The 15,611-nt window shown below is 43.3% G+C and overlaps 2 protein-coding genes and 1 long non-coding RNA gene across 3 annotated transcripts in view; all 3 read right to left on the reverse strand.

Moving 5' to 3' along the window:
* Positions 1 to 342, reverse strand: part of LOC139552076 (allograft inflammatory factor 1-like) — a 44,010-nt gene extending 43,668 nt beyond the window's left edge. Inside the window, exon 1 of the mRNA XM_071363474.1 lies at positions 111 to 342. Coding sequence (XP_071219575.1) covers positions 111 to 135 — 25 coding nt within the window. The 5' untranslated portion in view covers positions 136 to 342. The remainder of the gene's footprint in view (positions 1 to 110) is intronic.
* Positions 343 to 529: 187 nt separating this feature from the next.
* On the reverse strand, positions 530 to 4,037 carry LOC139551933 (uncharacterized). Its single transcript, XR_011670335.1, has 2 exons — positions 3,572 to 4,037; positions 530 to 1,266 (listed from the first exon to the last, which is right to left on the reverse strand). It is a non-coding gene; the product is annotated as an uncharacterized lncRNA (long non-coding RNA).
* Positions 4,038 to 4,600: 563 nt separating this feature from the next.
* LOC139552077 (laminin subunit gamma-3-like) overlaps positions 4,601 to 15,611 on the reverse strand; it is a 236,339-nt gene continuing 225,328 nt past the window's right edge. The window contains exons 22-28 of the mRNA XM_071363475.1: positions 12,546 to 12,762; positions 12,277 to 12,420; positions 10,319 to 10,421; positions 9,128 to 9,330; positions 8,784 to 8,924; positions 7,729 to 7,828; positions 4,601 to 6,545 (exon numbers count right to left, since the gene is read on the reverse strand). Of these exons, the coding sequence (XP_071219576.1) occupies positions 6,283 to 6,545; positions 7,729 to 7,828; positions 8,784 to 8,924; positions 9,128 to 9,330; positions 10,319 to 10,421; positions 12,277 to 12,420; positions 12,546 to 12,762 (1,171 nt within the window). The 3' untranslated portion in view covers positions 4,601 to 6,282. The remainder of the gene's footprint in view (positions 6,546 to 7,728; positions 7,829 to 8,783; positions 8,925 to 9,127; positions 9,331 to 10,318; positions 10,422 to 12,276; positions 12,421 to 12,545; positions 12,763 to 15,611) is intronic.

Here is a 15,611-nt window from a genome sequence, read left to right on the forward strand (position 1 = left end):
ACAGGCAATACAGAACTAGCTGACAATAGATTGCAAATGCTAGCTAGCCCTTTAGCTTGATAGATAATCCCCCCCAAATATCCCACTCGGATAACGTTATTTGCAATTACCTTGAAATTTCTGATTCACGGGCATTGTGGAGTGAGTTTGATATAGTGAGATGGGGAAGGAGAAATGAGCGGACAGCAGCTCGCTGGTCTTCTTCCCTTCGCGGGGTATTGCCCTGTGTGGTATGGCTGTGGCGCGCTGCCGTGACAGTGGCTCCGTTTCTTATAGTTCAATGAGTGGGTCAGTCAATTCACAGCAAGTGATGCTCTCTGGCTCGCCAGAGATACGAGTGATTCTTGGTTACCCTCGTGTGGTAAATTAAAGAACTGCAAGTGTAAGGTACACAATTTGCTTTCAAAATAAAAAAGATTTGAAACTAACCCTGACATGTACAGTCCTACCTAGACCTATTTGTGGATGTCTGAGATTTGAAGCAACATTTTCTCAAACCAATTATGCTGATCAGAATTAAAGTCCATACGCCTCAAGTTGTAAACATATTACACTTTTATTGATATTAATACAAAAAAAAGGCTTTTCATTGTCTTTATTTGACTGCATACATTTACATGTGTGCTTTTATACAGTTTATCTATGGCGTTGGCAAAGGCTGATCCAATTTGTCCAATAGTTTGTGAACACTGCAGCAGCATCATCGTGTCAAATCAAAGTTGATTGGTTGTGTACAAAGATTTGCAGATATTATTGCAAGTGCAGCGAAATGCCATTTTTTTTATTAAGAAATATCAGAATGAGCAATGTCAGAGACCAAAATATATATACATATACATGTAATGGTGTGTATAGACAGTATGGAGAGTATATGAATAGAAAAGGTGTGTACAGCTGTAGTTATATAGGATGAGCCATGACTAGATTACATATAAAGTGGGTAAAACAGTATGTAAACATTATTAAAGTGGCCAGTGTTCAATGATACTATGTACATAGGGCAGCTGTCTCGAAGGTGCAGGGTAGAGTACTGGGTGGTAGACAGCTAGAACAGTGACTAAAGTTCAGGGCAGGGTGCTGGGCAAAGGCCGGCTAGTGATGACTGTTCAACAGTTTGATGGACTGGAGATAGAAGCTGTTTCTCAGTCTCTCGGTCCAAGCTTTGATACAACTGTACTGTCTCCGCCTTCTAGATGGTAGCGGGGAGAAATTGCCTAAATCATACTGGACTCACAATATCTTTTTTGCTGTCTTCTGGCCAGAGAACTGCAAGAAAAGCGATAGAGGGATTATTATTATATAAAAATACCTTTATTGGCCCTGTAGTTACATAATTTGAGCACAATCTTTACTTAATTTTACCAGAACTAAAAAGTTAAAACCAAGCCCCCCTCTCCGTCCACCGTAAACAGAAACCCCACCTGATGCCCCACACAGCAGCATAGCTCTGGGGTCTGTACAACCCTCCCCTGCATCTGATGCTTTCTCGTTTTCCACACTGCCATTTTTGCCTGCCTCAAAAAGTAGTTAGCAGTTCCTATGCCTGTCTGCTACAGTGAACCTAGGCCCTCCAACATACAGGTCTAGTGTCAGCCCCAAACCTAGCCGGTACACCACTATTCCAGGACGTAAAACAGCCCTGCCAGCCTGGAACAAAGGAAAAACAAATGCTTCACTGTTTCCTCCAACACAAAAAGGACACCACCTCCCTACCAATGGACCAAGGTGTGACATGTCTGTTCGTAGAGACAGACCCATGAAAGAGAGATGGTTTACAGTGGACTGAACAGTTCAAAAAAGGAGAATTACAAGTATTATTAACAGGTCTTACCAAGTCTCTCTGTCTGAGTTTGGATGTGGTGAGGTTGAAAAGTAAAAGTTAACAGACAGCTCAGTCTTTCATCCCTATGGCTGTGGCCAAAGATATGCTCTTCGTTGCTCTCATCTGGACGGTAAGGAACACGGTCACTTAAATACACCTGTGTCTGGACACAAGTCTCAATGGGAAGGATCCTGAGTCCAATGTCTTTCTTTGCCATGGTTCTAGCTTGGTATGTCTAGGTGAGCAACTGGAAGGTCCCTGTCAGAAGTCAACATGTGGAATGCAGGTTGGGCCATGTCAGAGGTCAACATGTGGAAAGCAGGTTGGGCCATGTCAGAGGTCAAAATGGGGGCCAGAGGCTGCATTTGAAACAATTTCAAATAAACCTTAATTCATTGATTGTTGAAGAATATAACATAAATGCGTCATTTGCTTAGGTTTGGCTTCCTTATTCCATCTCGCTCACAACCCTTCGGGCATCTTACTTAACTCTTACATAAACAAACCTGATTCTCAAACAAGAATAAAGTGTGGTATCTGGCACTGCCAGGCTACCTATGGGCTAAGTGGGGATGTAGCCTTATATCATTCACCGACAGCAGGTTGACACATCACTCTGTGTAGACACACATTCTTCATCTAACTTGTGTACACAAAACATCATGATTGATGATGTATCAATTTATAAACCTATGCAGTCATATAGGCGTACCAATTGTTTCGTAAGCCCTAGAATGACAATAAAACTATTTGAACCAGTGAGTTATAACAGTTTATTCATGTTTCAGAAATATAAACCACATCTGTAACTTATAAAACCTTTAAAACTCCCCCAAACCCTCCTTAGAATTATGCCTCTCTAGCCACCCATTTGGTTTTCAAAACACTTAACATTCACTTATCTAAAGGACATGCCTTGAAGATGTTCCTGGTAGGGCCCTCAGATCGTTAGACACTAGCCTGGCAAGTGGCTACCCTCAGGCAGTGACTGACAGGCGACTTCAATTTGTGGTTGGTCTGAGCAGGAACTGTCACAATCCAGTCAGAGGGTTAACATGATGTCACACCCTGATCTGTTTCACCTGTCTTGTGCTTGTCTCCACTCCCCACTCGCATTTGTTCCCATTATCAGCTGTGTATTTATACCGGTGGTTTCTGTTTGTCAGTTGCCAGTTCGTCTTGTCTCGTCAAGCCTACCAGCATGTTTTTCCATACTCCTGGTTTTCTAGTCTTCCCGGTTCCGACCTTTTCTGGCTGCCCTGAGCCCGTTTGCCATACCATTCTGCCTGCCCTGACCTCGAGCCCACCTGCCGTCCTGTACCCATCTGACTCTGACCTGGTTTACGAACTTCTGCCTGTCCTCGACCTGCCTCTTGCCTGCCCCTTGTCTATTAATAAATATCAGAGACTCAAACCATCTGCCTCCTGTGTCTGCATTTGGGTCTCGTCCTGTGACGTTATAGTACAACTGGCAATGACTGACCCAGCAGATTCGGACCAGCTCCGCAAAACTGTGTCCCTGCATGGAGCCACCATTGGAAGACATGAGGAGCTACTTCAGAACCTTATGGAAGGACTCCATACTTTGGCGGAACGTCATGACCAGCGTTTCAAAGCATTACTGGAGCAATTCTGTGGACCTATCTATCAGGTAGCATGCCACAACGGAGACCTCCTGGGCGCTGAGTAATCCCCCTACCAGTGGTGTTTTTGTCCAGCCTACCCCGGCTTCCCGAGAACCCCACTTACCTCCTCCGGAGCGCTATGGTGAGAATCCTGGAACCTGCCGGCCGTTTCTTTCCCAGTGCTCCCTCATCTTTGAGCTGCAGCCCTCTTTGTTTCCTTCGGATTGTTCCAAGATATCCTATCTCATAACGCTGATGTCTGGAAGAACACTCACTTGGGCTATGACAGTTTGGGAGCAACAATCCACCATTTGCCTTCATCTGGAGGATTTCATTGCGGAGGTGAGGAAGGTGTTCGATTCTCCTGTGTCTGGGAGAGAAGCGGCCCAAAAGCTACTCCTACTATGTCAACACTCCCGTAGTGTGGCAGACTATGCGGTAGACTTTATCACGTTGGCCCCGAGAGTGCCTGGAACCAGGAGTCCCTGTTCGACACCTTCCTTCATGGTTAATCAGAGGAGATTAAAGACAAGCTCGCAGCTCGGGAGTTACCCTTGGTCCTTGACTACCTCATAGCCTTAACCCTAAGGACCGATGGTGTCATGCCCTGATCTTTTTCACCTGTCTTTGTGATTGTCTCCTCCCTCCTCCAGGTGTCGCCCATCTTCCCCGTTATACCCTGCTCAGCATATGTGGGAACTCCTTCAAGACTGTTGGAAAAGCATTCCAGGTGAAGCTGGTTGAGAGAATGCCAAGATTGTGCAAAGCCGTCAAGGCAAAGGGTGCCTACTTTGAATAATCTAAAATCTAAAATATATTTTGATTAACACTTTTTTGGTTACTACATGATTCCATATGTGTTATTTCGGAGTTTTGATGTCTTCACTATTATTCTACAATGTAGAAAATAGTAAAAATAATGAAAAACCCTTGAATGAGTAGGTGTGTCCAAACTTTTGACTGGTACTGTATATATCATTACCCCACAGTGGGTCAACAACACACAGCAAGTGATGTTCTCTGGCTTGCCAGGAATTCTAGTGATTCTTTGTCTCCTCTGTGTGGTAAATGCAATAACTGCATGGAGGTTTTATGTCAGTTTCATCTCCAACAAGTGATCCAATATTGAACAGAAATATAGTCCCATCAAGTCTGAAGTTAATGTAATAACAATTTTATTTATATAAGGCACTTCTATCACTGCTTTTCATCGTCGATATTTGACTCAGTATACATTTATTATACAGTCTTGTCTATGGCTTTGGCAATTGCTGTGCTAGTTTCTTCAATAGTAGTAAACAGCACCAATATGTGGCCAGAAAGAGATATTGCAAAGAGATGTTGTTTACAAAATCACACGAACATGCGCGCGCACACACACACACACACACCCACAATCCATTTTATTTTCATTTTTTGCTTTCAACAGTTTTTTCTGGCTATTATCTAAACATAAAACCAATCATATACTATTTGTTTTCTGACAAAATACAATCACCTGCTGAAATGGAACATCGTCTTTGCAGAGGTCCCATTTCTATATTTTCCATAATTCAGCAGGTATTCCAGCCTCAGGTACCCACATAGAACAAACAAACAGTTAGGCTGTTTTAGTCCTTTCCCATTTGCCAGACAAGAGAAGATAATTTGCTCAGAGAGAGAAAGAGAGAGAGAAACAAAGATAGAGAGGTAGAACGTTTTAGAGAAAAGCAAGAAAAAAAAGGAGATTGAGGAAAAGCGAGGGACACACGCAGAATCCCAAACTATGTGTGTGTGTGTGTGTCTGTGTGTGTGTCTGTGCAGTAGAAGGCTGAACCCTACAGAGGGCAAAATGACTAATTGTTAATTATGGTGGGCTGATGAAAAATAACTCAAGTGTAAATGAATGTGTCAGATTGGAGAAGCGCCACAGCGCAGACACTCCTTCCCCCAAAGTGGAAAATCAGCATTATTTAAAACTTGATAGGACACACTGTGGGATGTGGAACAGGGAGCTAGATGACTGTTATTATTCACAGATTAATTACACTTCAAATGTTGTTGGAAATATGGAGGGGGAAATGAAATGAGAATGAACATAAACACTAAGGAAACAGGGCAGGGGTGATATGGATTTAGAAGGAGCGATGGAGAGAGGGGATTAAGAGGCTAGAACAGGAGAGAGGACGGTTCAAGCCAAAAAGGAGTGAGGGGTAGAATTAAAAGAAAGAGCGTGATAATGATGGTGGAAGTTGAAAGGGGGCAATGGCATGGGAAACTGCTTATGGCTGCATATCTGCTAAATATGTGTATATGACCAATACGATTTGATTTGATTTAGTGCTACTGACGGTATCAGCCAGGTCAGTATAGTATAGGTGAACATTTGAAAAGTACAGAGACAAAGTGGTAGAACTGTGTGACTGTACTGCAGCAAAGGGGGATGCACAACCACAACCACAGTACTGAAGAACAAACTAAGAAGGATACCTGGATGATTCCACCTACACTCCTCATCTACGGTGTGTCCCAAACGGCACCCTAATACCTACACAGTGCACTACTTTTTGCCCTATGGGCCCTGGTCAAAAGTAGTGCACTATATTGAATAGGGTGCAATTTGGGACTCAGATATTATCTCCCCTAAATAATTCAAACACCAGTGTCCTATCCACCATCTGTGGCCCTACTAGTCCTCTCTTCAACTTCCTATGCCCAATTAAAATTATTCTGGTCTAAGAAACATGGTAGGACCTCTCTTTTAAATCATTGAAGTGGTGTGAACGAGTGTGTATACACCAGGAAGGCGGTAGAATGCATGGAATAGGGCTCTAGTGTCCTCCTGGTGCCCCGATCCTAGTGTCCCTCTATCCCCGAGGCCTGAGGGCAGGTCTGGGGCAGGTGCAGGGCAATGTCCTTCAGACTGTTTCTCTCCTGTCTGATCTCCTGCAGGTCCTGTTCAAGGTGGGTCAGCTGGCTCTTCTGGTCCTGGGCGGCTGATCGTAGGGTCTGGATCTTCCCGTTCAGGGCCGAGCTCTCCACGCTGCCTCGCAGAACACTCAACCGCACCGCCGTCTCACTCAGTATACGTTCAAACCGTTCCAGCGCCACGCTCCCATCTGTCAACAGAAAACAGAGTATTTGTACTTTCAGGAGTTATTTTGAAAAAGCGTGAGACACAGAAGGAGGGATGAACAGGGTACTTTAAAGCTAGGAGTATTGAGCAGGCCTACACTCTTAGTAAAAAAGAACCTAAAAGGGTTCTTTGGCTGTCCCCATAGGATAACCCTTTGAAGAAACCTTTATGGTTCCCAAAATAGTTCTACTTGGAACCAAAAAGGGTTTTCCTATGGGGACAGCTGAAGAACCCTTTTGAAACCCTTTTTTCTAAGAGTGTAGTATTAAACTTTTGCCATCAGCAGGGCTCTTGTCTTGTGACGTCTGTGTGCCACCATGTTGTGCCCACCCAATAACGAGGTTAATAGAGGAACATTTCTCCATCAGGATCGTGCCACACACCCTGCCAGCTACAAGTGACTCCTAGTGACTCATTGACAGGGCCAGACGGGAACTGTGGAAAACCATTTAATCAATACCTGTACAGCTAATTTCTGCATTTAAATCAATAAAACTATAGCAATATTTTGGGGGGTTTAATTTTGATTAATTATACCAGTGTATGTATGAATTTATAAACTGGGTGGTTCGAGCCCTGAATGCTGATTGGCTGACAGCCATGGTATATCAGACCGTATGCCACAGGTATGACAAAACAGTTATTTTTACTGCTCTAATTACGTTGGTAACCAATTTATAATAGCAATAAGGCATCTCTGAGGTTTGTGATATATGGCCAAAATAACATGGCTAAGGGCTGTATCCAGGCACACCCCCTCGTGTGTTATTGCTTAATTATCTCATTCCTAGAGTTTTGGGTTGAGGTTAGGATAATCCTTCTCCGTCTGAGAAATCCATTTGGACCAATTTACTAATGACCATTCTGACATACGACTGACTGGATGGAAGTCAAGTCTGATCAGTGGCGAGGGCAGTAACATGTAAGTGTAGACGTTTCTGGCTGATCTGACATGTTGCATTTGTTACTGCATGAAATGTTACTGCATGAAATGTTACTGCATGAAATGTTACTGCATGAAATGTTACTGCATGAAAAGTCTGTGTATCCCAAATGGCACCCTATTGTTCTTCTTTTGACCCGATGGGCCCAAAAGTAGTGCACTATATTGGGAGTAGGATTCCTTTTGGGACAGACAAAGTAAACGTCAGCAGGTTTGAACTTACCTATTTTACTGACGAGCTGGGTGAGTGTGAGGGAGTAGGCCTCAAGCTGAAGCTTAGCTGTCTGGATGTTCACCTTTACACTGGCCAGAGACTCTACAGGCTGGTGATCACAGAGGGAGAAATATACAGTGACATCACGTGCATAGATCAGGCCTTTCCAACCCTCTTCCTGGAGATCTACCATCCTGTAAGTTTTCAGTCCAACCCTCCTTTAGCACATCTGATTCTACTAAGTAACTGTTCACCAAGACCTTAAAGCTAGAATCCTTAGTTTATACATCCGTTTCTGGACTTGTTTGATATACTGTATACCCATTGATTCTTAAAGAATATAACTTTTAAATGCCTCATGAGCCGAGATCAACTGTCGTACTCATCAGACCCCAAAATATATATATAGAAAAAAATCACCCAATATTTGTGAACCACGAAAATGTAATCAAACACTGTATAGCTTCAAAACATGGTTAAAACGATCATGTTGATATCATGGATGGTCAGTCCTTGCATCCATAGCTCAGTCTATGAACTTGAGAGTGGTTAAATTTCTCCAGGCCCATCCCTCAGCTTTTTACCAAAACAGAGGCGGGTAGGTCCGGCGACAGGACTAATCAGTTGGATGGCCATTTGATTTCTATAGAAGGGGGCAGGTTTTTTTCACGGGACCTCCACATTTTTTTATGGGTGTTATAGTAAAGACCATAGGGGGCGCATGCGTTTCAAGTTTGGAGCTTGAAGCCTACAATTTATCCTACCATTTCTACTGATCTGCATGCCAGTTATGATTTTCAAATGCGTATTTTAAATGGACCAGTTTCATTTCAATAACAACGTTTTAGTTTCTCAAAATCATTGTCACGTGGTTAATCGTAAAAATCTGAATTAAAAGGATAAAAATCTCAAAGTTAAAATTCAACTTATGTGAGAGCACCAGCCTCTGCCGTATGGACACAATGTGAAACATGACAAGTATAGTATCCTTAACTAGTTTGACCATTCTCCTCGATTTAAAAAATCTCTCTCCCTAATTTCTGAGTCACGTGTTTTGGTTATACCTCTACATTTAGCTGGGTTTGTGCGTGAACAGTGTGGTTCTCCTGCTCAGCCAGCTGCTGCAGGGTTATGTCTACAGATGAGCTGAGCTGGGCAGACAATGTCCTTGTGTGCTTGCCCTGGGTTAGGGTGGCCTTGGCTTCCTGGGCTCAGAGAAAAACACAGACAGAGGAATACGAAGAATAAAGGAAAGAGACAAATTAACATGGTTTCCGAGGGGTGAGGTGTGTTATGTGAATGGAATTTCATTGCTCAACCCACAGGAGGAGTTGGAAACATAGCTCACGCATGCACACACGCACAACACACACACATCTATGCCCCCCCCCCTCCACACCATACTTACTTTAGACAGGGCGTTTGCGGTGTGTTTTGCCTGTTGTGCGGTAGCGTTGGAGAGGGTAGCGCTCTCCAAGGCAGGCCTAAGGACTCGCTTGGTCTGGTTCACCTTCTTACTGACGTCTTCCAGAACCTTCTCCCTCAGCAGCCTCTCCCTCTTCAGAGCAGCGTTCGTCTGGGCCTGCCTTTGAGGCCACTCTCTCTGCATGTCTGAGGGATGGAGAGCGGCAAGGCAGGTTGGCCAGCGACATGGTTACAGAAGTGATAATAACTGACAATGGGTCGTGTAAGACTATTCTATTTGATTTTATTTCACACAATCTATGTACTAGTAACACCGTTAGTGAGAAAATATTACTTCTAGTTCCATTCCACTATATTCCATTTTACTCAGATTCCCCTTGTCACGCCCTGGCCTTAGTTATCTTTGTTTTCTTTATTATTTTAGTTAGGTCAGGGTGTGACATGGGGAATGTATGTGTTTTTGTAGTGTCTATGGGTGTTGTATGTGTATGGGGCCGTGTCTAGTGTAGTTGTCTAGGTAAGTCTATGGTTGCCTGAAGGGTTCTCAATCAGAGACAGCTGTCATTCATTGTCTCTGATTGGGAGCCATATTTAAGGCAGCCATAGGCATTAGGTTAATGTGGGTAATTGTCTATGTTGTACGTTTGATACTTGTGTATGCACTGACGTCGTTAGCTTCACGGTTGTTTGTTGTTTTGTTTAGTTTGTAAGTGTTTAGTTCGTGTTTCATCTTCGTCTAATAAAAGAAGATGTATTTTTCTCACGCTGCGCCTTGGTCCACTCTCTCACCTCAAGACGACCGTGACACCCCTGATGACATTTCCAACAACTAATCCGAAGTGGCACCTGGTTTTTATATATTTTTTTATAAACAGTGAACATATTATTATAATGAATTGAAGGCTGTGAAACTGAAAGTGCATTTGAGACCACAATCGCAGATGCTCTTACTCCCCACACAAAATGACAAGTGGAGCGTAACAGGGTGAGACACATTCATAATGGTTACATTTGGGTTATAGTTGTTTTTCTCAGTATTATTTTTTCTCTCTCGATTTGATTGGAATAACTCTGTGGGCTGCTATTGCAGTGATGGGGATGCGAGAACTAAGCAAACTGTCGGAAATGTAAAACAACAGCAATGGAAACAAATACAAAATGTTGTAAATGTCACCTTCCAGTTCTCTCCGCAGGGTAACGGCCTTTGACTCCACTTCCTTCCCTGTCACCACCGATGACAGGGCAATGACCTTTGACCCCTGGGCTTGAACTGTCAGCTGCAGAGGCACCAGGGATGGAGAGAGAAGGGGGAGTGAACCTCACAGAACCTCAGGGACATGAATGACATTAGACTGCACAACAACCTGACCAGAAGCATCTACCATCTACTGCAGTGTTTCCGAACTCCAGTCCTCGAGTACCCCAACAGTAGCCTACAATTTGTATTAAGCCCAGACAAACACACCTGATTCAACTTGTCAACTAATCATCAAGCTCTCTATGAGCTGAATCAGGTGTGTTTGTCCAGGGCTACAACAAACATGTGCACTGTTGGGGGTACTCACTGGTGTACCAGACACCCCCATAGCCCCCGCAAGGCAGGGGGGAGGGGCAACGAGCTCTGGGGGCTCATGTGCCTGTCATCGATGTCATACAGTAACCCCTGTTTTTTGGGCTTCAAGAATGTGACTGATCAAAGTGCCTCAGGCTTTGAAAAATACATTATTGAACTGATTCAAAGTAAGGGGATATCGGTGAACAAATGCTGTGTTCAACGCTATGACGGCGCCAGCGCAATCAGACAGAGCCTAACGCTTTGTTCTTAGGTAGTTCTTTACTAGTTTTAGTTTAGAAAACGATCTCTCTGCAGAAGCGACAGTTACAGGGACGGTTAAAAACAGCTTGATTACCATAGCAACATTAGGGAAACTGGGCAGAAGGAAGTGGTGATAAGCAGTTCTGCAACATCTTAAAATGAGCCTCAACAGGTTATGAAAAGAGATGAACTGTACAGGAAGCTCTGGGGACAGGTCATCTGGATGCTGGACAGCCAATAAATTGGCAGATGCGGACAGACTATCTTTTGTAACAGTTCTTGAAGGCAAAAAAAAAGTGGATTGCGATTTCGTTCATACTGGTGAACCGGCGTTGTGTGGTGGCAATATAAACAATCCCTTATCTCTTGTACAGTTTATGTTGCCATGCAAGTCTAAGCTTTAATTGTGTGCAGCCCAATGGACATATAATGCACAATGTCTAAGGAAAGACGGTCTGGGTTGTATAGAAAACAGTCGGGCCCGCAACCTAGGCCTACAGGCCGTGGTGAAAATATTTGAGCACAAAAATACAAAGTGTCGCAGTCGCATACTGGAGCTACTACAGACAAGCACAGACACACAGAAACTTTTTTATACGAGACATAAAGAGAAAAAGACACAGAGAGAGAGACGCCATAAGGAATACTTCAGGAGAATTGTTAGGCTATTTGATGTGTAATTTTTTAAATAAAAAGTGTATAAATAGCAGCTAAATACGAGCTATAGATAGTAGGCTACACTGCATAATCAAACGATCCCTAGTAAGCTAGTGTTTTGAGGGTGGACTGACTGTATTATTTGGCATTAATAGGATGGGTTTAGGCACCACAACTTCCCATCCAAGCTTGGAGATAGTGCAAGGATGGCTCATGTCGTGCAGGTTCATGTAGGCTACACAGGACAGTTGTATATTCTAGAAAAATCTATTGGTAGCTTATTAGTATGCAGTTGCATCGAAAATGTATTATACAATCCGCATTGTTTGATTTTCCAACTTGTATTACTGAACAAGTAATTACATTATTGCCGCCAGCCAGCAGTCTAAATGTCAGCATTGCGGCACCTTGTATAGCTTTGTGAATTGTCAGGCTTAACATGAGAAAACACGAATGATGCAGCCCCCAATATCTGTAGTTTACAGACTGACACTGCATGTGGATTATGTGTCAATTATTTTGTCTATTGGTACAGTGTATTCTGTTTATTGTTGTTAGCACCATTTCACCAGGTCAAATTTCGGTTACGTGTAAATAAATAAATAAAGGCAATTCTGACGTCATGATCTACTGTAGTGTGAAGATAAAACCCCCTTTACCTTGTGCATGTCCTGTACGGCAGCAATGTTGTTGTGGGCGGTCTGTATTCGAGGCTCCATCTCCTCTCTGATCTTACTGGCCAGCTCTTCTTTAGACTGGACGTGGAACGCCAGCTCAGATGTCCTGTTGCTCAGCTCAACACCCTGAGGGAAGGGACGCACAGCAGTGATCCATTCATCCATCATTCCATCCATCCATCCATTCCTTCGGTCAGTCAACTTGAGAGTACAGTGAATTCTTGTTACCCCAGACCCTGGTAGCCACTGACCTCTGATTGGTTGGCACCCGATCTGAGGCTGGGGTCTGATTGGTTGGTTCCTGATGTGGGGTTGGGCATATTTTTGGACAGCTCCAATATGGAGGATGTGAGGTTAACAAAGGCAACCATGATCTCAGCAGACTCCTCCTCCAGAGACAGCTGATTGGCGAGAGTCTCATTCACCTGGGCCGTCAAATTCTCCTTCATCTGCTGCATGTCTGCCATTCTGAAAGAGAGATAGAAAGGGAGAGAGAGAGAGAGACAGGGCGGAGGGAGAGAGAGAAAGAGAGAAAGAAAAATAGAGAGCGAGAGAGAGAGAAAGAAAGGGGAGGGTGAAGAGGGAGAGAAAGAGGTTAGATCGTTCAGTGTTTTGATTCTTGAGTGTCCCTCATATTTATCAATGGACACATGTACACACACACACACACTCCCTGATTTCTACCTACCTACCCACCCACCCACCAAATTGCTCTGAAAGAATAACAGAATTCCCCAGAACCAAGCAGACTAGTGCTGGTATGAAGGAAATCAATTTCAAGTTTCTTTGCCTCCAACCCACTCCCACCGAGGCGTGGCCACCAGAGGGATTTGCATTTTTTCGTTGAGCGTTTGGGATAATCCTCAGAGCAATCTCGTGCTAAGCGATGCTGCTCCCTCCATGCTGCTACTCCATGAAAGCAATAGGCTTAAAGAGGAAGGAATAGAGCTGTTCCCCTGTGACTAAATGTCTTACTTTCTCAACCAGTGTGCCTTAAAGAACTGCTAAAAAGAGGCAGATTTCTGACATTTTGTTGTGGGGCACCGCTACAGCTAACTAAACCACTTCTAGGCCCTGTTTGGGAAAAAATATATAGCGTGACAGAGGAGCAACAAAATTGTTGGAAATTAGGTACTGTGTTCAGATATTGCTTCAAGGCGCAATGAACATCTCTTAGGGCAAGGCTGTTTTTATCCTTGCTCTGTGCAGGTTAACAGGCTTTTTTCGCACCTTATGTGGAGCCTTTAAAGAGAGACAGTGTTGGAGGGATGGTGCTGCAAGAAAGCGAGAGAGAAAGAGAGAGAGAGAGGGGAAGAGATAAAGAGTGTGTATCTGCGCCGTGTACTGTGTAGGTGTGTCTGAGAATGAATGAATTACATTTTATTTTCGTGTCAATTCTCCCCTTATGGGATTAGTTGACACAAAGAAAAATGACAATAATTTACTGTGATAACTCAGTGGTAATTCTTCTTCCGGTGTTCCCTGCAGTGCACATTACATTGAGCGTAATTTAAAAAAAATACTAATACAATCAATACATAATAGTAAATAGGGTTATCCAAACAATAGTTATATCCCTAGAGCAGTAGAAAATATACATACAGTACATACGGAAAGTATTCAGACCCCTTCACTATTTCCACATTTTGTTACATTACATCCTTATTCTAAATTTAATTAAATATTTTTTTCCCTCTTCAATCTACACACAGTACCCCATAATTTATCAAATATATAATGAAGTGAAAAGGTGATGGTACAGAACGGCATAGGCAAGATGCAGTAGATGGTATCGAGTACAGTATATACATACAGTATGAGATGAGTAATGTAGGGTATGTAAACATAAAATTGGCATAGTTTAAAGTGGCTAGTGATACATGTATTACATAAAGATGGCAAGATGCAGTAGATGATAGAGTACAGTATATACATATACATTATATTAAGTGGCATTGTTTAATGTGGCTAGTGATACATTTCTGATAAATTCCCATCAATTCCCATTATTAAAGTGAGCTGAAGTTGAGTAAGTATGTTGGCAGCAGCCACTCAATGTTAGTGGTGGCTGTTTAACAGTCTGATGACCTTGAGATAGAAGCTGTTTTTCAGTCTCTCGGGTCCCTGCTTTGATGCACCTGTACTGACCTCGCCTTCTGGATGATAGCGGGGTGAACAGGCAGTGGCTCGGGTGGTTGTTGTCCTTGGTGATCTTTATGGCCTTCCTGTGACATCGGGTGGTGTAGGTGTCCTGGAGGGCAGGTAGTTTGCCCCCAGTGATGCGTTGTGCAGACCTCACTACCCTCTGCAGAGCCTTACGGTTGTGGGTGGAGCAGTTGCCGTACCAGGCGGTGATAGAGCCCGACAGGATGCTATCGATTGTGCATCTGTAGAAGTTTGTGAGTGCTTTTGGTGACAAGCCAAATTTCTTCAGCCTGCTGAGGTTGAAGAGGCGCTACTGCGCCTTCTTCACAACGCTGTCTGTGTGGGTGGACCAATTCAGTTTGTCCGTGATGTATGCCAAGGAACTTAAAACTTACTACCCTCTCCATTACTGTCCCGTCGATATTATTATGATGCTCGCCTGTTGTAAAGTAATCTGTTCATATTTAGCTTCTCGTCTGACTGCAGTTGTGATGTTTAATACCCCCCACCCCACGCAATGACTGTGATGATCAGCTGTTTTTTCATGAGATGCCTTTCTACCCTGAGGAGAACACACAGGAATGAGTGGTACTGTGCCTTGTTAAAGTATTTACCAGTAAGGGTAATGGAATGAGTGGTACTGTGCCTTGTTAAAGTATTTACCAGTAAGGGTAATGGAATGTGTGGTACTGTGCCTTGTTAAAGTATTTACCAGTAAGGGTAATGGAATGAGTGGTACTGTGCCTTGTTAAAGTATTTACCAGTAAGGGTAATGGAATGTGTGGTACTGTGCCTTGTTAAAGTATTTACCAGTAAGGGTAATGGAATGAGTGGTACTGTGCCTTGTTAAAGTATTTACCAGTAAGGGTAATGGAATGAGTGGTACTGTGCCTTGTTAAAGTATTTACCAGTAAGGATAATGGAATGAGTGGTATTGTGCCTTGTTAAAGTATTTACCAGTAAGGATAATGGAATGAGTGGTATTGTGCCTTGTTAAAGTATTTACCAGTAAGGATAATGGAATGAGTGTGTCACGTTCCTGACCTTATTTTTCCTTTGTTTAACTTTGTTTAGTTGGTCAGGACGTGAGCTGGGTGGGTAGTCTATGTTTTGGTGTTTCTATGTTGGGGTTAATGTGTTGCCTGATATGGTTCTCAATTAGAGGCAGGTGT

This window comes from Salvelinus alpinus, chromosome 24, assembly GCF_045679555.1.
Source record: "Salvelinus alpinus chromosome 24, SLU_Salpinus.1, whole genome shotgun sequence".
Classification (NCBI taxonomy): Eukaryota; Metazoa; Chordata; class Actinopteri; order Salmoniformes; family Salmonidae; genus Salvelinus; species Salvelinus alpinus.